This window comes from Strongylocentrotus purpuratus, unplaced genomic scaffold, assembly GCF_000002235.5.
Source record: "Strongylocentrotus purpuratus isolate Spur 01 unplaced genomic scaffold, Spur_5.0 spur5_scaffold_19, whole genome shotgun sequence".
NCBI classification, from domain to species: domain Eukaryota; kingdom Metazoa; phylum Echinodermata; class Echinoidea; order Camarodonta; family Strongylocentrotidae; genus Strongylocentrotus; species Strongylocentrotus purpuratus.
Window position 1 is genome coordinate 8,387,317 of NW_022145604.1, and position 23,981 is coordinate 8,411,297.

The 23,981-nt window shown below is 37.0% G+C and overlaps 1 protein-coding gene across 1 annotated transcript; it reads right to left on the reverse strand.

Moving 5' to 3' along the window:
- Positions 1–96: 96 nt before the first annotated feature.
- Positions 97–23,406, reverse strand: LOC100890302 (cullin-2). The gene is made up of 22 exons (XM_030990206.1): positions 23,221–23,406; positions 20,985–21,127; positions 20,045–20,147; positions 19,637–19,731; positions 18,367–18,469; positions 17,699–17,781; positions 16,941–17,037; positions 15,738–15,848; positions 14,479–14,641; positions 13,556–13,645; positions 12,593–12,627; positions 11,786–11,893; positions 10,809–10,874; positions 10,181–10,309; positions 8,052–8,138; positions 6,735–6,881; positions 5,656–5,733; positions 5,024–5,090; positions 4,134–4,333; positions 2,975–3,076; positions 2,437–2,556; positions 97–1,681 (listed from the first exon to the last, which is right to left on the reverse strand). The coding sequence occupies exons 2-22, from the start codon at positions 21,101–21,103 to the stop codon at positions 1,553–1,555; spliced, it is 2,232 nt and encodes a 743-aa protein (XP_030846066.1). The 5' UTR covers positions 21,104–21,127; positions 23,221–23,406; the 3' UTR covers positions 97–1,552.
- Positions 23,407–23,981: the final 575 nt, after the last annotated feature.

The window sequence follows — 23,981 nt, forward strand, 5'->3', positions numbered from 1 at the left end:
GACAAATAACAAAAATCAGTGACAAATCTGCTGGTAACCAATCAGAAGCAAGGATTTCAGTAGCTTATAACACAAATTGTCATTTGTCACTGATGACAAGTTTTGTGAAACGCCCCCCTGATATGCCAGAGCACCACATAGTTGGCTGCCGGCTGCCGGCTGTGACCGGGGTAATAATGGAGCACCAGGAGTGTCGCAGCATAATAGACATTTGCGCTACATGTATATAAGAAGCCACCATTATTATTGATATGACCATTCAAGTATTCATTCATTTACGTTTTCAGAATTGCCTTTTCTATAGCTATTACTTTCAAAATCCAGATGTTGTTTGGTTAGCTGCGGCCCTAAGGAATACTGTACTTGTATCTCTGAATATATTTTTGTCCCTTGAGCCCTGTTGCAAACAGGGGTTTGTTTCTTGAGACAGTTCTTGGACATGCCATAGAGTCAGGTGTTAAAGAATTAACACGCCTCCTATTCGATGTCTGGCCCCAAGTGTGCAAAACCCATTCCTTTTCATTCAAACAGCAACTTAGAGAACTTGGTACAGAATGCACATTTTAATAGTCGAAAATAATAAAAAGATGATAATAAATACAATTAAAATAAAAAATTACCCTGAGACTATAAACAGAAAGTCACTTTTCATGCAATTGTACCTACTCTCAGATCATCAACATCGAGAAAGCTTTTGTACCAAGTAATTAATTAACCCCTTCTGTTTTAATTTTTGGAAAATATTCACATCTGAACTTTCAAGAGTACAATTTTGAACTGAAATGCTTTGCTGCCATGATAAAGTGCATGTACATGTATTTTTTAGTACATGTACAGTCAAACCTGTTTTATCAGCAACCTTTCTATAAAGGCCACCCGTCTATAGTGGTAACATATACCGCCTTCTGCACATGCCCTCTCAGTGAAGTAGTTATATAGTGGAAATACTCCTCAGGGAGTGGAGAAATGGAGATGGTGCACATACCAATCATTGTTTTTTGGTATGAAGCTGATGACTGGGGTAAAAATAACTGCGAAGCTCACTATTACAGACGTTATGAAAATCCAGATTATGTCCAGCGTTCCCATCCCATGTCCGTTGATACAGTGATTATAAAAATCAAGCAGTAAGAAGTAATCCCAACAACATTTTCTGCAAAACATATGACTGTAGTCTGCTGTAATGTATCTGGTGTGGATAATCAAAAGACATTTTTATTCATTCAAAGATCATGGACGATTCTCTTCGGTTCAGTTCAGTTCGCTATCCTCGGGCTCTATCGATGGCAGAGTCGCACAAACGTTCCATCCTCAAGAGTGAGCCAATCTTTTTAGGAATCTCCTGCAATGTCGTGTCCACTTTGTACCCGGGAAATCGCGATCTTGCTGCAGCATCGTTTCTGCTTTTACCGACAAGCAGGAGTCACGAGAAATATGGTTCATGATATCAATTTCCTGCATGCATTTCCCAAATGCACCATAAGGTTTGCTGCAGCATGACATGTCTGAACATCACAGGATACTGAGGGAGTGGGTCTATATACAGGCAAGGCTATGCCACATACGCGTACTCGTCGGCTTTGGTCGTCCTCTCTAAGTACTGCTTGTCGATGAGAGCCTCGATGCACTTCTTGATCATGCTGACACTGGGCGAGAACCGTGACCTGGCCTGAGAGATGACCTGAAAACAAAAACACAGTTCATGGTAAAAAAACAGACCTTTACGTGTAGTCTAGTGTAACTCATAATGATAAGAATAATATTACACTCCATAACATACTTGGGTTTCAAGAAAATACTTACTTGAATTTTAGGGGAACTTTTAAAATCACATTCTGCTTCTACATTTTTCCCACCTCTTCTCTCTCTGTCATTCACCATCCATTGTATTGAAGTCGCTTGTCCAATTCTGAAGTTGCATTTCAGAATGTGTTCCTCTTTCTGCTGGCAGTGGTATTTGCAGTCTTAAAGCCAGTGGCAACTTCAAACCCAGAGAGGTCATTCCTTATTGTCCTCATGTCCTACGTGCTTCAGTTGTATCACCTCTTTCTACATTGGACTCTTTCTTTGTCTTTCCTTATCTTTCATTATCTCTTTCTCTCTTGCTCTCTGTAATGCCCCCCCCAACCCTCCCTCTTTCCTCGGGTTTAATTTTGTTTTTGTTTTTTTGAGCGAAACGAGGTCTTCGAGCAAGTCATGAAAAACAGCACCTCACCCCCCTAATTTGAAACCGGATTAACATCGATCTCAGGGACTAACCATTTTTGGAGAATAAAAATCATTATTTAAAAAAAAGAAATAAAAACAAAAAAGAAATCAGGATAAACGAATAATCAGGAAAACCCGATTTAAATCTGGAAATTATCAGGCCTGTCTCTCTTTCTCTCTTTTCAGTCCTACTTACTCTCGTCTTTCCTTTCCCCTCCCATTTCTCACCTCTTGTATGAGTATATTATGCCTAAGTTTCTTGCGTGCTTTCATTATCCTGACGATTGCTGCCTGTAGATACAGCTTCCTGTCCTCGTCTACTGCGTTGTGGGTTTGTTCTACTTCTTGCTGCAAATTAATGAAGGATCATAAGAACAACAATAATGGTATGGTTGTATTTACTTAGAGTAGTTGCATCAGTACAATGCTGTTCGTCTTGAGGGCCCTGGAATGAAATTACTATTACCCCAGCATTGATAGTCACCCGATTTATAATACAGTTTGGGTGAGAGGAGCAAACATGTAGTAACCAACTAAATTATTCATAAAGTTTGGCCAGGGGGGATTAGACCTCCATGCAAGGTCACCGATGGGTGGTTATCTCATCAAATCAGCACTCAACTAACATAAGAAAAAGAGGATCATGGGGGACCAAAAGGCACCGATTAAGCATTGTTTGCTGGATAGATGGCACAAGTAGCTATAAGTCGTACAGTGGGGCTTTAAAAGGAGAAATACTGAGAGAAAGGTGGATCCAAGACTTTACCTGAGGGGGATCTCTCTGAACGGCTGTCGTAATCTTGAACTTTGTCCTCTTGTTGGAGTACAACAGATTTAGTGTGAAGCTTGTGTTCTCTGTGATTGGACCCTACATGGAAAACAAACAAACAAACAAACAATGGCTAAGAGTTTTAACTGTGAATGCACGTGAGGTACGTTGAATAAACACACACTGACAAAGGTCTCTACAGGAGCTATCTTGACTTTATTCTGCATAGCTAGATACTTCAGAACAATTTGTTGCGTTAATTGCTCCACTATTAGCTCTCTTTCGATTAGCTTCTTTAGTTACAGTAGCTCTGTAGCTCCTGGCTTTCACAGTGAAAACTCTTAGCCTCCTTAAAGTGCTTAAATGATAGATTAATTTTCCAGGATGCCCCTGAAAATAGATGATTCAAACCTCAATGTGTAAGCATTTTCTCAACTCATTATTTCATGTCAGCAACTGTCTTGAGATGGACACAAGCTGGCGCTTTGCCAATAAACTTTTCCAGCCGGTCAGATAAAAACTGTTCTAGCTTCAATTCCTGAATATCCATTTTCTTGTTTGTTAATAAAGAACTAGAATTATTTCACAGAAAGGCTGTGCAAGTGTTGGATACAGACCAAACAGGAAAGGTGCTCCCAATGCAAATAAATCTTGATAACTTGTATTTGATCTATTGCAAATTCAAAAGTGAATAACTTCTTATCCTTCATTAGATTTTCCTCAAACTTTCACCAATTTGCCTCTCATGTTATGCTTCTATTGAAGCGACTAGATGCCTTAGTAGAATTCCCCTTTTATATGCCCTGACATTTGCTCTAGGCTATATTTCATCAAAGATATAGAGTTAGGGTTGCATTTTGGTTTAAGATAAGTTTAAGGCTATGTTTATGTATATAGTTGGTGCTTCGACAGAACCCCCAAGGTTATTTTTATTACTATCAACCCTTTTAATATTATTTCTGTGCACATTCCATAATATTTTTCTTTCTTTTTTTCTCATATATTGTTATTTCTTATGTCTTTGTATGTATTTGCATTTTATATCTTTAAATTGTAAGTATTCTCTCAATATTGAGTATTATAAATGTCACTGATGCATGTGTCATACAACCCCCCCCCCCTCAACTCCCCCAACTACAACTATAGCAGACCTCACCTCATGGTTTTGTTCGATGAACTTGGTATCAATGAGAGACTGGACTGTTTTACTGAGTTCCTTCTCGTTGATGAGAGAACTATTGATGAGCTCCGAATACTGAACAGTGTCTTGGTTGTTGAACATGAGTAAGACGGCCATCTGAAACGTGGTGGTAGTTACTATGTACGGCTTCTTTAAATAGTTCAGCTTTAGCTCACCTAATAATGGATAGATAAATAATAACAATAACATAAACAACACTAACAATAATAATAATAATACAATTCATCATCAACACCATCTTCATCATCACCATCATCATCACCACCATCATCATTATCATCATCATCATCATCATCATCATCATCATCACCACCACCACCAGCAGCATCATCATCATCATAATCACCACCACCATCATCATCATGACCATCTCCATCACCATCATCATCATCACCACCCTCGTCATTATCATCACCACCATCATCATTATCATCATCATCATCATCATCATCATCATCACCACCACCACCAGCAGCATCATCATCATCATAATCACCACCACCATCATCATCATGACCATCTCCATCACCATCATCATCATCACCACCCTCGTCATTATCATCACCACCATCATCATCACCATCATTATCACCATCATCACTATCATCTTCACCATCATCACCATCATCATCATCATCATCATCATGAATTACTAAATATTATCACCATCTTCATCATCATTATCATTATCACCATCACCACCATCACCATCACCATCATCACCACCACCCTCACCATCACCACCACCATCATCACCATCATTACCACCACCAACGCCATCATCATCATTAATTACTAATATTATCATTGTGAATATATTGTTGCCATCAAAGAGAGAATCTCACCTGTACACAAATGATGTAGCCATGTTAGCTTCCTTCCTGGAAACTTTTCACTGTAGAAAATTTCAAACTGAAAAAGAAGAGCATATCAAAGAAGGAAAAGTTTAAAACATTTCATGACTGGACTGATACTCACAAAGTGGTAACCTTAGAAAAATACCTTTCTTTAGTATGTTAATGAATCTAGTCATCTGATTGGTCAAAATTTGAGTCTTGAATTCAGCCATGCCCACCTACAGGTCAATAGTTTTTTTTTAAAGATGCCCGTTGCCCCGTGTGACAGACCCATAAATAAATTTTGCTGAGATCCCCATTGGTTTACGTGTAAAAAGTTGTGCGAGCAAGGATACCATACAGTGCTTTTTTACTGCAATTCCCGAATTTTTCATGGAAGATTTACAGACGATGTCTCAGACTTTCTGTGTTGTTTTAACCAGTCTTGACTAAAAAAAAGGTAAGGTAAGAATTCTTTGTAGATTTGTTTGTGAATTTGGTATATAAAAGACACATCGACTGCTTTAATAATCAAAGCATAGCTGTTTCTATACTGTCTCTCGGGCACGCTACATCATGATATGACCCCTCAGCGTGCTATTACCAAAATTACCCAAGCATTGTTTATAAATGTATCCTACCATTCTGACACTCTTCTCCAGCTCTTGTGATATTGCAAACGGTGTGAGAGCGGACTGACCGAGGGGCCACGAACCAGTCTGTTAAGGGGAAAGGAAAACAAGATGGATGCAAACAATAGAATGGGATCATGATATGAGGTTTGGGCAAAAGATAGGATAAAGTTCACGTTACTCTGGTATGAAAACTTGGAGGTCCGCTGGCTATTCATGAGGACCGCTATTCATAATTGAAGAAATGGGCCATTATTCATAAGATCTGCTATTCATAATTGAAGAAGTGGGTCGCTATTCATAATAGCAAATCGGGTTCATTATTCATAGGAGTCCCTATTCATAATACGAGAAGTGGCTTGCTATTCTATTCTTCTTGTATAATGAGTAGTGACCCCCAATATAAATTATGAATAGTGCCCCTTCTTCATGTTTATGAATAGCGGTCCTTATGAGTAATGACCCTTGATATGAATTATGAAAAGCAACCTTCATCTCACATTGTGAATACTTGTCCTTATGATTAACAGTCCTTATGCCTTTACGAATAGTGACCCCCTTTGCGTTTTATGAATAGCAGTCCTTAACGTATAGGACGTTACACGTTATGATTAGCAGTCCTTATGACTAGGAAGGTTGCCTCAGAACTTGTACATTTGTATATCAACCATAAAAGATTTAATGGCCAACTGGAGAACAGAATACATCCTCAAGAAGCGCACAGCAATGATTATTTTCCTTTTGCATTGCGAGCTTTCATGACTTTATAGCCTACAGTTTTACATAACTTTGAGATCATTATCAGCAAATTGTTCTTGGGGTTCATAACAGACATATTTTCTAAGTTCTGATATGTCACAAATATTTATTTAACCATATGGAATGATCCATAAACTGCAATGCAAGAAAGAGATTTGCACAAATAGAATAAGGCTTCGCTCATTTCATAAGTAAATGATCTGTATCCTCATAAAAAGTGCTTTATAAATTTGATCATTGTGGTTCTTATCATTTTCATTATCAATATCACCATCATCGTCTCCATCGTCACCATCATCATCATTACTATTACTATCACTAATACTCACTGTGAGGACATAGATGGAAAAGTTGATTCCGAGGTCTGTCTCTTTCTCTTGGCTAAACTTGGCAAACTTGTTATTGAGATCGTCACTGACGCCCATATCTGTGAACATCCGATGTAGCTTATTCGTGAACTCATACCCACACGCTTGCTGAAAACAGAACGGAACAGATAAGAAAAGAGCTGATAATTCAAACATGTATCTGAATATAAATTTGCAAAATGATAGAAGGATAGAAGAAATGAATGATAAGAGAGATAGAAAGTGGGAAGAGAGAGAGGGAGGGAGGAGAGGGAGGGAGGGAGGGAGGGAGGGAGAGAGAGTGAGAGAAAGAGAAAGAGAAAGAGAGAGAGAGAGAGAGAGAGAGAGCCAAAACAAGGAGAGGGTGAGAGAGAAAGTAAGGAAGAGAGAGTGAGTGAAAAAGAGAGAGAAAGGGATAGAAGAAATGAATAAGAGAGATAGAAAGTGGGAAGAGAAAGATAGATAGAGAGAGAAAGAGAAAGTGAGAAAGAGAGAAAGTGAGGAAGAGAGAGAGAGAGTGTGTGAAAAAGAAAAAGAGAGAGAGAGGGGGAGAGAGAAGTGAGAAGAGAAAGAGAAAACAAGGAGAGAGAGATGAGAAAGAGAGAGTGTTTGAAAAAGAGAGAGAAAGGGATAGAAGAAATGCATGATAAGAGAAATAGAAAGTGGGAAGAGAAAGAGAGAGAGAGAGAGAGAGAGTGAAAGAAAGAGAGAGATATATATTATACAAATATTGACTGCTCATGAGGATGATGGTGGGAAATATCACTCCCAAGGTAGTGTTTACACCGGCCCTTCTATCATCCCCGAGGCGAAGCCGAGGGGGTGATAGAAGGGCCGGTGTGAACACCACCGAGGGAGTGGTAGTTCCCACCATCATCCGATTACAGAGCAGTCCATATTTGTATTATATACCTCATCCTTTTTATTGATTCATGATTAGGTCTAGCTGTAGGTCTAGATCTAGCTCTAAAAACAGGAAACGAGATCAAGAGGAATTTACTAACCCAAATAAGAAAAATCCAACATCAAGTCCAAGGCAAGAGTATTGAATTCCTACGCGCTGCGCGTAACCGCGCGATTGCGGTAGCCTAGCAACTCAAAAAATTTGTGTGCGCAACTAAGTCGCGGGAGGGGTTAGGGGTCCTATCCCAGGGTTTGATAGTAGCTATCAACCCCTCTGACGTAATGATACTTGATAGATCGAAATGCTCCTTGACATGTGATATAGTTTTGACCAATCAGTGAATGACAATCTATGTATGAGGTATATAAATATAAATATATCAAGGAACACCATACCTTTAGTTTATTGATCATTGATTCCTCTGCATCCATTGACGTTGATAGACCATGTATTAACCTCTTAGCTAACATACGTGCATAGAACTGCAAGTGCGATAGAAAATAACGAAAAAGAAAAAAAATCAAAATGTGAGGGCTTTAAATATTTCCCCTTCCAAAATTTCTTCTGTTGTAATATCACATGCATAACATGTAGTGATATCCTTAAAGTGTCATTTCAGTTTTTATCTGTCACGTATTTGCTCATTCTGTTTTCCGCATAATTGTTTTAATTTGTCTTCTGTGAGATCATTTACTGTAACTTTTTTTGAATAATGTATGAATAATGACTACTGAAATTTTGCAGAAGCATCATGATCAAATCAATGAATGCCATTACCTGTACATCACCAGTGCGTTGATTGTCTAACACATGCTCTGGTGACAATTGTTCTGCAGAAATTTCTCGCACCAGTCAAAATTCCAAACTTCAAAACTAAAACCCAACACTACACCTAATAATAACCGTAACCTTAAATCTTAAACCTAAAAGCAAATCTTAACCTTTATCTTAGACAAAGTCCAAGAATTAAAAACCAGGAGAAAATGCTGTTAAATCATCCCAAACACAGCCTATAATTAGGCCTAAAAAAAAAATGTTGTATTGCCCTTTGGCCAACCCCGAAATCTTGAAATCTACGGTCGGCTTTTTAATTTGTTTTTATTTTTTTTTTTACTGTTTTTTTAGAAGAAAAACATGTATTAAAGCATTCAAAAACGAAGAAATATCAGCCCAAAGGGGGAGATTTTTTAAATATATATTTTAATTAAACAAATTCCGACCGACTGAACTATACAACCACCATGACATGGCTTAATGCCTTGCAGTGTGATGAAATGGAAAATACCCCCAACCCAGATTTGCAATGACCTTTTGAACTACCTGCCTGCTCACAGAGGAGCCAATGTCAATTACATTCCTCCTTGTTTACAAATTTTGGCCAAGAAATTACTCCATTGTCAATTGCATGTAGATTTCTTCTCCCAGCAAGCTTCAAATTGCCAACCTTGTTAATTACACTCCTGCTGGTGTTAATTTCAGTTCAGAATTTCCTGTGTAATATACAACCTGTCAATCAAGTCAATGATTCATGCCAGATGACCTACTTCTCTCTTGAACAGGCCAAAGTTCAATGCTGAGGAATAAATGAATTGGTATTTTCAACAAATGTGCCTAGAAATATGTCTGCGTACAATAGCAGGTGTCCATCTTCTAGATAGAATTACAAGTGTAGACATCCGAAAGTCACTGAAAATCTACAAGGGAATAAATGAGGAAATATCCAACCGCCGCCTAACATGGTTTTGACATGTTGGTTGTACGTATGCCACAGGAACGTCTACCAATACAAGTCCACGACCATCAGGACGTCCTCCCCTGAGGTGGAAAGACCAAATCCGCCAAGACTCTGGATTAAGCCTGGAGGCTGCCCAACACCAAGCCCACAACAGAAGTGAATGGAGGCCGACCACCCGTAGGAGCGCAAGGGGACACTCTGTCCTGTGCACCTTAGTCAGTAAGTCAAGTGTCTAGAAAAAGGCAATCCACTGTTCCATCATAAATCAGGGTGCAGTTCAAGATTTCTTAATTTCTAAGGAAAAAACATGCTTTTCTTAATAAAACAAATCCCCATCCTTGATTTTGGGTACCGGTATTAAAAATGCTCAAAAACATAATTCTCAGGGCACAAGACCATTTATATGAGCATGTTTTTTTGTTTCTTTGAACATGAAAAATAAGTTGGTATAATTCTCAAAGATTTTATTTTTGATCATTATCGGAACTTGTGATCAAATTTCACACAAATTTTTAAAGATTATGAGCGCAAACAACTTATCATTTATGGTTCTGTTAAGTTAATATTACAACAAAATTAATTTACTTTGATAACGCATCAATAGTACCATTTGTTTTTCTTGTTGTGATTATTTGTATAAATCTGGGAAAAGACCATAAAGAGAAAAAAGCATTACTTTAATCATATCAAATAAAAATTCAAGATTTTAAGGGAAAAAAAAACCCTGACAAACTAGAACTAAAATATTACAAACATGGATGGAAAAAAAGTTGAAATAATATTTCTTACCCTCTGGAAGATATCTTTGTCATCTATATATCTGAAGACCAGAATGCATTGCCCCAACCTGTCGTCTAGTTCTGATTCGCTGCTCCCTTTCGAACTCTTCTTCAGTAATGCATCACAATGCCTCGCCAGCTGTGTAAAGCAAGCAGCGAACATAAGAAAATGTTTTCATAATTTCATGGGTAGAAAAATAGTACATGCACATCAAAATCGGACTTAGTAATGTTAATTAGACCTTTCCTTTGAAATAGTGAATATCAAATTCACTCTCAAATCATCTTTAAAGATCTCTAAGTATAAATCCAGTCAGTGAACTATGTTATTTGATTATCAAACAAATTATTATCAAAATGTGAACAATTTTATGTGACTTGAGGAAGGGGGGAATTCTCAAAAATTGAAAACGAAACAGTAGCAAAATGCCTATCACATTTTTACAAAGGGGAGGGGGGGGGGGGAGGCATTAATATAAAGAAAATTGAAACTTTAGAGAAAATAAGATCCTCACATTTTTCTGAGGTACATCTATGATTTTTTTAAATGTGCCCCTCATCCCTTTCCCCATATGCTATGTGACCAAAGATAGTTTTTTTTTGCATGTGCAGGACTAAAGGAAACAAAGTTTATTTACCAATTCTGGTGATCTACATGAATTGTGTTTTGAAGACAGCTTCTTGTTGACTACTGATGAACATGCCTGGGAGGGAGAGAGCAAGAGAGAGAGAGAGAGAGAGAAAGAAAGACAGACAGAGAAAAAGAGATAAGTACAATCCATGTGACCTGTTGGCTAAAAACTGTTGATAAATCATCAGGTTCATATCCTTTTTTTGAACCGTTATTTCTAATCAGAGTTTCAAAACTCTGTGATGAAACGTTAGGATGTACAATATGCATTATATAGTTTAAAATTTACGCAAGTAGAATCCATGTAGCATTATCATATACTGAAAGTAATCAATAACACCTAAAGAGAAATTTATAACCTTTCCCCTCCTAATAATTCAGTAAATGTATATTGAACTAAATATAACCCAGAAAATAAAATGGAACGAAAAGTCAATGTTGTAGTTTTAAATGTAATAATAATAAATAATAATACTCAGTTTTTATATAGCGCTTATTAGAATCACTTAGCGCTTCACAACTTGGAGATTATTACCCCAGCGCTCTAGCATTTCAAAGAATTAATTCCTGTCAGGTACCCATTTACATCACCAGGGGGTGTTTCATAAAGCTTTTCGTTAAGTTACGCATGGCTTTACGAACGACTTGTAAAAGCCAAATGGGATGCTCAATCATTATTAAATACATCAACTAAAGTTGAACTATGCAGATGTAGATTAACATTCTTATAATAACAAACATTTTTAACGCAACATATATTTTTTGCCATAATTTAATTGAGGTTATTGAAAATATCAGAAAAAACTTTGGGCATCCTATCTGGCACTTCATATACAACTCGTTCGAAATGTCATGCGTAACTTTACGAACAGCTTTATGAAACACCCCCCAGGTACCCATTTACATCATTATACCGTGTTGAAGTTTCTGACCTCGTGGCATCTGGCGAGGACAAGACTAGAATTGATGCACAGGAAAACTTACCATATCTAATGATTTTGTGAAGAGCTGATCTTTATTGAAGACTGTCGTTATCATTTCTGAAAACTTGATGTGAAGTGACAGCATTGCTTCTACGAATTGGGCCGGTATCTGTATCAAATCAAAACAATTCACACACAGACATTCCACATTTTAAGGTTTTGTTCAAATTGAATATTCTAGATGTACGAGCAGAAAGGGCAACAATTTTTGTACACGCTAGGCGGTCTCACACAGAGGCTAAAAATCCGGATTTTAATTATCCGGAATTTAGTTATCCTCTAAATTGCTGTCTGTCATCAATATTGTCCCTTCAAAAATCCTCTAACGAAGCAACAAAATTCTCCCTTCAAGGGATTTTTCTGGGTGACACCGCCTGCTGTGTCCATTTGTGCATGACCATATCGTGCTTGATGCCAGGAATTAAAAATAAAACAAAAAAAGAATTATAATTCCTAAATTGACAACATAACAATTGGTTCCAAATCACTGTTTATCAATTTTTGCTATTTTTTCATCTCATCAATAAATCTCTTACTCATGTATTTTTATTTCAGAGACATTACATCATACTAAAATGTAACAATGATTTGCTCTTTAACAAACAAAATGTGATCGATTAAGCCCTTAAAACAGTGAAGTCCTGAAAGGGTTGAAGGTAGATCATCTAGGGTTCTCATGAAGAATTTTACATCCATATTCTCATACAATGACACACGATCTAAACCATCTCAGTTGTAATCTGAATATGCACCCCCCCCCCCATTTATAATTATAGAATACAGAACATACTGATTTTAAAGAACTTACATTGTCACCATGTAGCCCAGCTATAGCTTGCCGACCTGTAGATAAAAAAGAAGGGTTTATCAATGTGTAAAGCAGCTCTCTTTAATTTGATAAAACAGAAAATTACATTGATATTAATAATAATAATAACACAAATACTACTAATAATAACAATAATAATAATAATAATAATGCATATCAACCAGATGGTGATCAAGACACTTAAAATAAACAGATTAAATGTAATAACAACAGGATGAATAAAGGTCCTATGCGTACTCATCATCTGTGCTTAGTGCATTATAACTTATAGAAATATGAAGCGTATTAATTAAAACAAATAAACATACCGCGTCTTACCTGAACGGACATTAAGGATTTAATTTTTATCGTTACCAGAACTCAGCATGATCTTTAAGCCAAGATTATGAATGCAGATCGAATGTTATAATGAGCAACGATTGTAAATATCTTTGATTTGAAGCAATAAAAAAAAAAAAAAAAAAAAAGATTATGAATGACACTGTGTCAACATGATTTTGAGGAACTTAAACTCTACAAGCTATGCTTTCTATTAAGTTCCTTTTCTCACACGTAATTTCGGAATTATCCTATGTAAATGCATTACAAACTAATTGCTGTGTAAATGTCTTTATATTTCATGAACATCAACTTTGTTAATATGCTATGTTTTAGATGCTTCTAAACGGCGGATGATTGATAGTCAACCTATTCGAAACTCGAGCCACTCCTACCACCCATCCTCTCCAACCGACGCTATAGTTCTCCTTAGAACTATAAGTTAACAAAGATAACCAACAGTCTTTTTCAAGACTATACCAACAGTCCTTTTCAGGACTCCCCAATCCTCCCCTCTCTCACATGATGCAACCGCAAGCCTACCGTATATGCTATGTTTTGTTAATGTATTATGTTTCATGTGAAATAAAAGTAAACTAATTAAACTAATCATGATAAACTCACCCGAATCTATTATATGTGCTTCTAACTCCTCAACCATGATGCTCAGACCACTTGTGATTGGTTTTAGAAGCTCGTACATTCTCGAAAGATCTATGCAAGAAGGAGAAATAAATTCATGAAAACATAGAAACGGGGGAGAAAATTTGCACTTCACATAACACAAGGCATCATATGCAGCCTTTCGATGACGATGTAAGAGCACCGTTGTTCAAAAGTGAAAGTAATATGAAAAGTTTAAGCAATGCTTTCATTCATCAACATAACGACTCCTTACTTTCCTTACTTTCACAAAGTGACAAAATGAATGTAACATGAAAAGAATAGCAATGCTTTCATTGACCACCCCCCCCCCCCTCACTGCCTTTACAAGTAATAATGCAAGCATAATGATGCTTCGTGTACAATGATTATTGTATCAGTGAGCCAACCGGTTAATCATATATTTTGCTCTACCCACTGATGTGCATCCATCAAAAGCACTGTAATAATAAAAACAACAAGAACAACAATTGGATTTATAAAAACTGGAAATAGGATCTTTAATTTCTGGGAGTACAGTATCCCTTCGCAACTCACCTTGGCTTGGTATCTTTTTGCACAGTATCCAATATTTGGAGAGAAATAGAAACATGCAATCTGCTACAAATTTTCTTTAACCTCTAGGAGATCAATGGTTAAAGCTGACTTTATGACATATCTATTTTCAAAGAGATGTATTTTCAAAGACTGGTAAATTATCACAACTCACCTTGTCTCTTCTCCTTTCTGACCATTGTCCTACATTCGGAGTGAAGTAGTAAAACATGATCTGCTACCATTCTTTTTTTAACCTCGCCCAAAAAAAGGCAACAACTAAATAGCTTTCAGACACTTATTTCTTAAAGACATGTATTTTCAAAGACTGGTAAATCATCACAACTTACCTTGTCTCTGCTCTTTTCTAACCATTGTTCTACATTCAGAGTGCAATAGTGACATGTGATCTGCTACCATTCTCTTCTGGCACTCCTCTAGTACCCGATGGTAGGAGCTGGGGTGAAGGAACTTTCGACTCCTTAGCTGTTCCTCTTGTAATCTTTGTAACACCTTTCAAAAAAGAGATTAACAATAAATGTGAGTATGAGTCACAAAAGAAACTGGCTAGAAGTAGTGGAAGGGCTTCATTATGCAGTACATACAAACTGATGTATAATGAGAGGCTTTAAAATGATCAGAATGAAAAGAAAACGAGTCCATCTTGTTGTCAGTCATGAGCACTGCACACAGAATTAGGTATGTGGGACTACACAGATATGCAGAGCTGCCAACCTTGTGCGACCAAAAAAAGGAATCATGATGGCAAAAAAAAAGGAATTTCAAGCAAAAAAAAGGAATTCATAAAAACAAAACTTACAACCACGCGCGACACACTTCCAATGCAGAAATGTTCATTCATCATGCTGTTTTTTCCATACAAGCAGGTAATTTTTTTTGTGGTTATTTTGGTACAGTATTATCGGCATTTCATTTTGTTTGATATTTTTCTCTTCAAGTATGTTTTAAAATTATTTTTCTATTGAATTTGTGATCAAATCACCATTTTAGGCCAGTTGTTTGACGTGCGGTATGTTAAAAAAAAAAAAAAAAAAAAAAAAAAAAATAAATAAATAAATAAAAAAAATTATTAAAAAACGTATTTTATGAAGAAAAAACGTAATACCGTAATTGGGAGGAAAAAACAGAGTAATTCCGGCAAAAACGGAATGGTTGTCAGCTCTGGATGTGGCACAAAAGTTTGGTCAAAACATTTCGGTTATGGCTCTTCATACTTCAAATATGAAGGCATTTGAAGAGTAACCCTTTTCAAGGAGCTTTTCTCATATGATATACTTTTTGTATGTACCAACTAATGTCAATAAAATACATTATGTATGGAGTTCTTAATACTTCTTATCTTAATACATGTACAGTCAAACCTGTCTATAGCGACCGCCTAAGGGAAACGCAAAAAGTGGTCTTTGTAGACAGGTTCCTTCAGTACATGTTTCAATGAGAAACCTTTTTCAAGGGAAACAAAAAATGTGGTCCTTGTAGACAGGTGGTCTTTGTAGACAGATGGTCACTAAAGCAGGTTTGACTGTACAAGCACAATATAAATCCTCATCTTTTATGAGAAAAAAATGTAAATAACATGAGACTCTACCTTGCCCATATATTGTGAACAGTCATGATCTTGCAGTAACCTGGCTGACTCTTTCCTGTAGAATGCTCCCGTTTGCTCTAAGCATTTGATCTCAAACAGATCTTGGTAAAGCTGTCATAAGAATTTTCAAAAAAAGACGAAATGAAGATGGAGAAAACAAATCTAATCACCAGGAAGCACACAGATGAAGTCAAGAGTTGAATACTAGTTTAAAGACAATGAATACAGAATATATTGTATTAAACATTACCCTGCTGGGAAAAATCATTTGTCTCCCTTAACCCTAAAAGGGATTGATGGGGGGGGGGGGGGGGGGGGGGGGGGAGGGGGATCCACCCAGACATGAGGCTCAATATGTTGTGACCCTTCTCTGTGTAAAATTATTGAAGGTCAAAAAGGTTCAATATCTTTGTGCGAGCTCCATGGCTTAATACAGCCTAGGGTCTTATGCATTTTGATACCTTTTTTTAAAATATACTTTAGGCCAAGGCCAACATGAACCCTTGTCCATGAGTACTGTACCGTACACAATGCAATATCATCAATATGTGAACATGGAACATTAATTAGCAAATGATTCCAAACCCACTTGAGATATGGATATGAAACTTTATAGGTATAATCTTTAGAAGACCCCCTATCTATCTATGAGCAAAGCTTCCAAATTCGTCATCCGCCATGACCGACATATGGGAGGGGGTTGGAATCTACCCCCCTATAACTAAGAGAGCATCAAAATAAACCTGCCTTTTTAAGGTAAAGTGGTAATTGCAGAAACGATCAAAGCACATTACATGACAATGAAAGATAAATTTAAGACAGTTTCTATCGAAATGCAATTCCATTACCATCACTTGAGACCAGGGGGGTGTTTCCCAAAAAACCTAAGTTAAACTTTTCTTTAAGTTGGACTTAACAATTATGGAAAACTGTTAGCATCTTGAAGATATTTTGTTAAAGTTTTTTTTAAAGGCATAAAATGTTGATTCCAATCTTTCATATTTCTATTATCAAGGAGGTTTCATGTTCTTGATGTGGAATTTATAAAAAAGTCTAAAATACTTGAATATTTGCTTTTGAATATATATCATTTTAAGGCTACAAATGACTCTCCATAATGTTTAAGTCAAACTCAGAGTTAAGTTCGACTTAGAATCTTTGTGAAACAGCCCGTTTAAAGTTTCATTGTGTATGGTACTATACCTTGAGCTGCTGTTTCTTCTTGTACTGCTCTACTTCAACCAGTGAATTAATGACACTATGGAGGACAGTGTGCTGGGTGTCGTCTCCTGCTCGATCCCTGCAAGTAAGTTATCAACACAAATGAAGAGTTTTATTCCAAAACATGTGACATGTACAGTCAAACCTGTCGATAGCAACCGCCCAAAGGAAACACAAAAAGTGGTCTTTGTAGACAGGTTCCTTTAGTACATGTTTCAATGAGAATCCATTTTCTAGGGAAACACAAAATGTGGTCTTTGTAGACTCTATAGTAGGTTTGACTGTATATCTATTTTTAAATGAAAGATATTTGTTTGCATTAGTGCACTCACTCCCAGTAGCTTTATTACATACCTGTATCTGCACTGACACAAACACAATGCTAAGCAAACTACAATGACTTTCACATCCTACCAGATACCCATTTAACACCTTGGCAGAGAGTGGTAAATGTAGATTAATGTCTTGCTAAAGGACAGTAGTGCCGGCCGGGACTTGAACCTCAAGCCCTGGATTGAGAGTCAACTGGAATGAGTGGAAAATGCAGACCGTTACATAAGGTCTGTTGGTCATAAAGCTGGTAAGTGACAGCACCAGTTGGGTAAACACCCGAATGGCGTCAAATTCCCTATGAGAGCCTACTACTAAGCGTCATTAATTCTGATTTCAAGTACATGAGTTAAAATCCTTCTGGCTCGAAACAGATGATACACATGGATAATTAGAAACCAAATACTCACTTGAGCATTTCTCTGAGAAGAAGTTCTTGTAAACATTTATCAAGGGGTCTGATCATCAATCTCTTCCAGATGTCCAGGGCCAACTAGGAAGGAAGAAATAGAAATAAAAGATTGTACCTTGTACCCTGTAGAAATAATCCTGATGGCAGCTTATCATACAGATAAACTGGGATATTTCTGTGCAATGTGCCAGCATAGTGCCATCAATGTATCAAAGGGTATTAATAATTACAAAAATAACAGGGTTCCAAACTAATGAACTGTAATGGAAATGTGTTTCAGCTGCAAATATAACACAGTGCAGAGATGATGCAGATTAAAGCCCCACTGCACTGGTTTGGCCAGGAGGGATTAGACCTCCTGGCATGTTCACTAACAAGTGGATATCTCATCGAATCAGCTCTCAATTAACATAATATAACACAATGCAGAGATGCTGCAGGTTTAAAGCCCCACTGCACTGGTATGGCCAGGAGGGATTCGACCTCCTTGCATGTTCACTGACAGGTGGATATCTCATCAAATCAGCTCTCAATTAACATAAGAAAAGGCGGACCATGGGGGGGGGGGACCAACGGTCACCGATTGGGCATTGTTTGTTCTGAGAGGGCGCAAGTAGCTATAAGTAGTGCAGTGGGGATTTAAATACACTCTAGATAAATTCATACCTCGCCTATGTCCATCAGCTGTTCTTCTATGGTATCTGTAAAAGCTCCAAAATTCCTGTCTGCTTCGCTCATCTTCTGCTTGCGTATGTGCTGGTTCAGATATCTGGAGAAGAAGAAATAATGATAATAATAATCATAATCATGATAAATAATAATAATGATAATGATATTATAAACATCATCATTGTCATCACCATAATAATGATAATAATAATGATGATATAGTATACTACTAATTAATGATGATGATGATCATGATGATAATGAAAGAATGATACTACTACTACTAGTAGTAGTAGTAGTAGTAGTAGAGGTAGTAGTAGTAGTAGTAGTAGTAGTAGTAGTAGTAGTAGTAGTAGAAGTAGTTGTAGTAGCAGTAGTATTAGTGATCATAATAATAACAAGATGGATGTTCGACTGCGGGCAGTCGAAAATGATGCCTCGTCATTTAGAGTAATTTTTCAAATTCAAGTTTGATTGTAATCCATTAACAGGTTGGCAGAATATCGTTATTACATGTACAAGCTATTTTTTTATATGACCCTTTGGTATTTGATCTTATGATTCTAAAATCTACATAATGAGCCCCATGACCTTTGACCCCAAATTCTACTCAGTTCATTGGCTTTGCTTGATAAATACATGTTTTGAGTTTGATGGTAATCTGTTCATCGGTTCTAATGATAATGTAATCATAAGCTACTTTTGCATACATAATGACCCCTGTGACCTTTGACCCCAAAATCTAATCAGATCATTGGCGCTGCAAGATACATACATGACTCAAGTTTGGCAGGAATTCATCCAGCGGTTCTTGAGATATCGCGATCACAAGCTTTTTTTCATACATAATGAGCCCTGTGACCTTTGACCTCGTGACCCCAAAATATAATCAGTTCATTAGCTCTGCTAGATACATACATGACCTAAGTTTGGCAGGAATCGATCAATCTTTGAGATAATGTGATCACGAGCTATTACCGAACATCTGCTGGAACACCATTAGACCTTTAAAAAAAAGATGTATTACCCTTTGAGACCAACCCCAAAATCTTGACATCTACGGTCTGCTTTTAAAAAAAGTTTTTTTTTGTTACCCTTTTTTAGAGAAAAAAAAATTAAAGCAATCAAAACTGAGAAATATCAGCCCAAAGAGGGAGAGAAAAAGTTTTTAAAAAAAGAAAATTTCTGACTGACTGACCCATGTTTTGGCATCTAAAGGGCAATACAACGTCTTTTTTTAAATTTAGGCCTCATAAGAATAACTTACGAGTAGAGTTGATCCATGTACGCAGCTCCTTTGCTGTACTGCTGCCAGAATCTGTGGTACTGTGATAGCAATGATTCTCCAGCGCCCGCTACTTGCTATCAGAAATAAAAGAATATTTTCCACACACAACAAATGAATGGCTATTTATGATCTAGCACAAGAAGAGTTATAGTACAGTAAAATCTAGGGATAAAATTTGCTACGACAAAAATATTAGAACTACATAGTTCTTGCATATAATCACTGAGTTATAAATTTCTTCATCATTCTATGATGTTTTATAATTCTTTCAAATAACAATGAATATATGATAAATTTATTTGATTTTACTTCTCACAGCCTTTTGAGCTTGTCTGTTTGTTTGTTTATTTGTTTATCTATTTTCTAGGCGGATTGGAAATTACTTACCTTTCTGAGGTTATCCACATGCTCTTCAAGAAATAATTTAGTCACATTGTACAGCCTTTCACTATGAGGCTCAGGGAAAGCTACACAGAGAGCATACACATCACTGAAGCAATACAACGAGTAAAGGAATCATATATGATCAAACTGCTGAATAAAAGAACATTCTCAAGAGAAAATAGTTCATTAGCAGTAACCCAGGCACACCATATAGTTAGTAGCAGACTCCATAATGATTTATTATGAACCAATTGAATATTCAGATCAAAGATAGTGGTCAAACACAAGGCCTATCCCAGACACTACCGGACAAATAAGAGATTATACATACATGTAACACGTACATGTACATTATTTCAATTTTTTTCTTAATTTCAAACAATCAAATCTGTCTAAATTTTGTTAAATTTCATTATAAAATTGCACTACCGGTATTAAATGACTTCTATATTTTTGATCAAGTTTTGGTTTGATTGACCGTTATTTAGCATAAAAAAAAGTTTGCGTTCTGGTGAAGATGTCTAAAGCATAATTTGTAGGCTTTCTCACCCTTTTCATTCTTCAGTGCAAGAATATCATACATGTATCAGAAATGTCCTCTGGAAAAAGATACCTCTTCAAATACGCTGATATTAAAAAAAACACCAGAAATAGCTTAAAAGCTTGGACCAAACTCAGTGTGTAGTACCACATACCCATTCCTGTATTCAGTGTTTTTCATTGTTTCCGATTTTCAATAAGATTAAGTCAACTTCTTATAATTGTGATGATTTTAAAACCTCAGCTTGATGATATAAAAACACACAATTATTAAGTAGTACAAAACCTTCATTTCTCAAAAGTGTCTGTCACATTTGCAGTCACATTGACCATATCATAACTTTATCATTAAGCTAAAAAAACAAGTGTACAGGCCCCAAAACTTGATGAAAAAAAAGGATACGAAAATCTGTCACTCCACGTTCCTCGTTTGATGTCCCCGAGCTGAATGACCGACTGAACCGTCTCTAGTAGTCGCCCCCACGTCTCCTCGAAGTTCACGATCCTCGGCTTCAGCGACATGGCTGAGTCAATGAGCAACAATTTCTAGTGGATGGAAAAAAATGAAACAAACATCAGGGGGTTGTTTCACAAAAGGCAAGTTATTTCACATTTTGAGATGGCTGTAGCTATGGGCCTAAACCAACATAAGATTGACATAAACATCGTATTCTATCTAGAGTAAAAGAGGGGGTTTTCGGCCACTTAAGACAAAATCCAATTTTTTTGACTCTTTACTTCCTATTTATTATCATTTCTTGTTCAAATCATGAAGCAAATATTATTATTATTTAAACAAAAAAAGAATCCCAGAAAAAAAATCATGAATTGCAATGACAGTATTCATTTTGATTTTCACTGTTTCGGAGACAGTTATCGGCCTAGCGAGACAGTTTTCGGTCATGTACAAAGTCAATAGGAAGCACGCGCAGGCCGTGCATTTCCTCGCTGATCTATAGCACTAGTGGGCGGAGCAGGTATCCCACGGCAGAGCTCCCCGGGGCTCGCCATGCCGAAAACTATCTCTGCGGTGATCAGAAATTGTAATCAGAATTACCTGTAGACAGAGATATCGTGTGTGCGCTGCGGTGTCCGGCTGCATTGATTTAATACATGTGATGAGATACTTTTGAGCTTGCGACTCACACAAGATCGGGCTCTAACTCTGAAAAATACTTGAAATAAAGCTCATTTTATGGTACCCATATACCTTACAGACACGCGTAAGATACTCAATTTTTCAGATTCGGGTAGCGGGACCGCCGCATCGCTAAAATGTGATATTTAAGGATATATTTTCCATTGCAAATGTGGTTCTTCAGTGACTCTGGCATGTTATGGTATGTGTGGGATATGTGATATGCTATTATGCAATGTATTTTAAAGGGATTTTACCATGCAGCCAACGGACCGACCGAAAACTGTCGACGGTCGATTACCCCCCTCCTTTACTCTACCTTCCAACGTTCATTTTGTAAAAATCTGTAGCACTGCACTACATGTTAGGAAGCATTTGCTCTAGGGCTGTGCACAACAGTGTCATGAGGTACCCGAGTACACTCCCAGGCTCACAGGCGAATACTCGAATATTCGGACGCCATGTTTTTTTTTAAAATTTTTAATTTTTTTTTAATTTTTTTAAATTTTTTTAAATTTTTTTGATTTTTTTTTAATTTTTTAATTTTTGGATTTTTTTCCTTCTTTTTCTTTTTTTGCCACTACCATACCACTCGGCAGTTTCTCAGGTCCCTCGCGCAGCTCGCTGAATACGCATGCAACTTTACCTTGAGTTGCAGTTGAAGGCGCCGATTTAATAAGAATAATAACAGTAAACAATGCTGTTTTAAAAACCAAAGATGGCAGAATAATCCATTTTCCTCCAAGTCCAAACAGAAATCTGGACATTTGGTCCCAGTTTCTGAAAGGTGAGTTTGACAGTGCTTGAGTTGGGAAACATTTTTACCGACGGTACCATGCCAGCGGACGCTGCTCTCCCTGGCACGGGTGAGCGTGGGCCTGGACATTTTTTTTTTTTTTTTATTTTTTTTTTAAATTTTTTTTTTTTTGCGGCCGAATATTCGGGTACAAGAAATCGTACCCGAGTAGTTGTCAACCGTGCGGGTACTCGAGCATTCGACTACCCGTCGCAGCCTTAATTTGCTCACATGAATAGTCAATACATACATAATACACAAATGCACACAATCATGCCGATGCGGCTGTAAGTGTAAGCAAAGTGTGACAGTAGACTTAGAATTTTTAAATTATTCTTTCTAACATCGGTAAGAGTAAGTTAACAAAATTGTATTTTACTGCTATTTTAGGTGTCATCAATTGTCACTAAAGTACCGATTTTTAGCGAAATCAGTTGAGCTTTGTACAGTGGTGTTTGAAATGTTGAGAATCAATAGCACAGCTTTTAATACACAGCCAGGATAGTAGTATAGGGTGTCTGATCGCGCACCCGATGTTGTGTGCTAAAATATGCAGCTATGTGTGCTGCAGCACAGTGGGTCAGTGTTGCCTCTTTTACTACACATCCAGGATTTCTATGGGCGGGACTGAGGTGAAAGCAAAGTCGACGCCTAAGTCTCAACTACATACACACCATTCGGTAAATGCTGCTTCTTAGTTCTTACCTTCGTAGAAATACAACAATTTCCGTCTGTCGACTGCCTTAAATACTAGATGGAGTCTTCACTGTGCGACGTAAATTCGTGAAAGTTGACACAGATCTATACAAGAACTTTCGGTCTAGCTTTTCTAATTTCTTACGCCACAGCTGAACTTTTCCAATCCTCCATTTCCGCCGGTATGACAAGAGATGGCGCCAGATCGTATTGCCAGTACGAAAGGATGCATGAAGAAAAGTAATAACATTTCAGAAATCCTGACAATTTTTTGATCATAGGAAATTAAGGAACAGGTCGACGGTTTTCAAGTAGGAATAATAGGTGTTTCCAGGGCTGTGGCGGTAAAGGGAAAGTGCCCCATCATTTTTCTTCAATAGGCCTACCACGAAAGTGCCTCCTGTGCGCTAAGTCCCCCGTTTCAAAATCCGGAAGCCCCATTTAAATCTTAAACATTGCTTGATTGATTTTTATTCGACAAGCTTCCAACATACAACACTATACAATAATAATAATATAATAATAATAATATACAACAATAACAGATCAAAAATAAATCAGCTTGAACAGGATAACCCACGAAAGCTCGAGAGCTTATTTCCAGTGGGGTCCCTTACAGACATGTATATTATGTTGAAAATCAAAGCAGCTATCCAGTAGCCTATGTGTTTAAAGTCCAATCCAAAATATAACTTATTTTCAATAGAAGTAACAAATCAGACAAACCAATCAAATAAAGTTTGAGCAAAATGGGATAACTAATAAGAAAA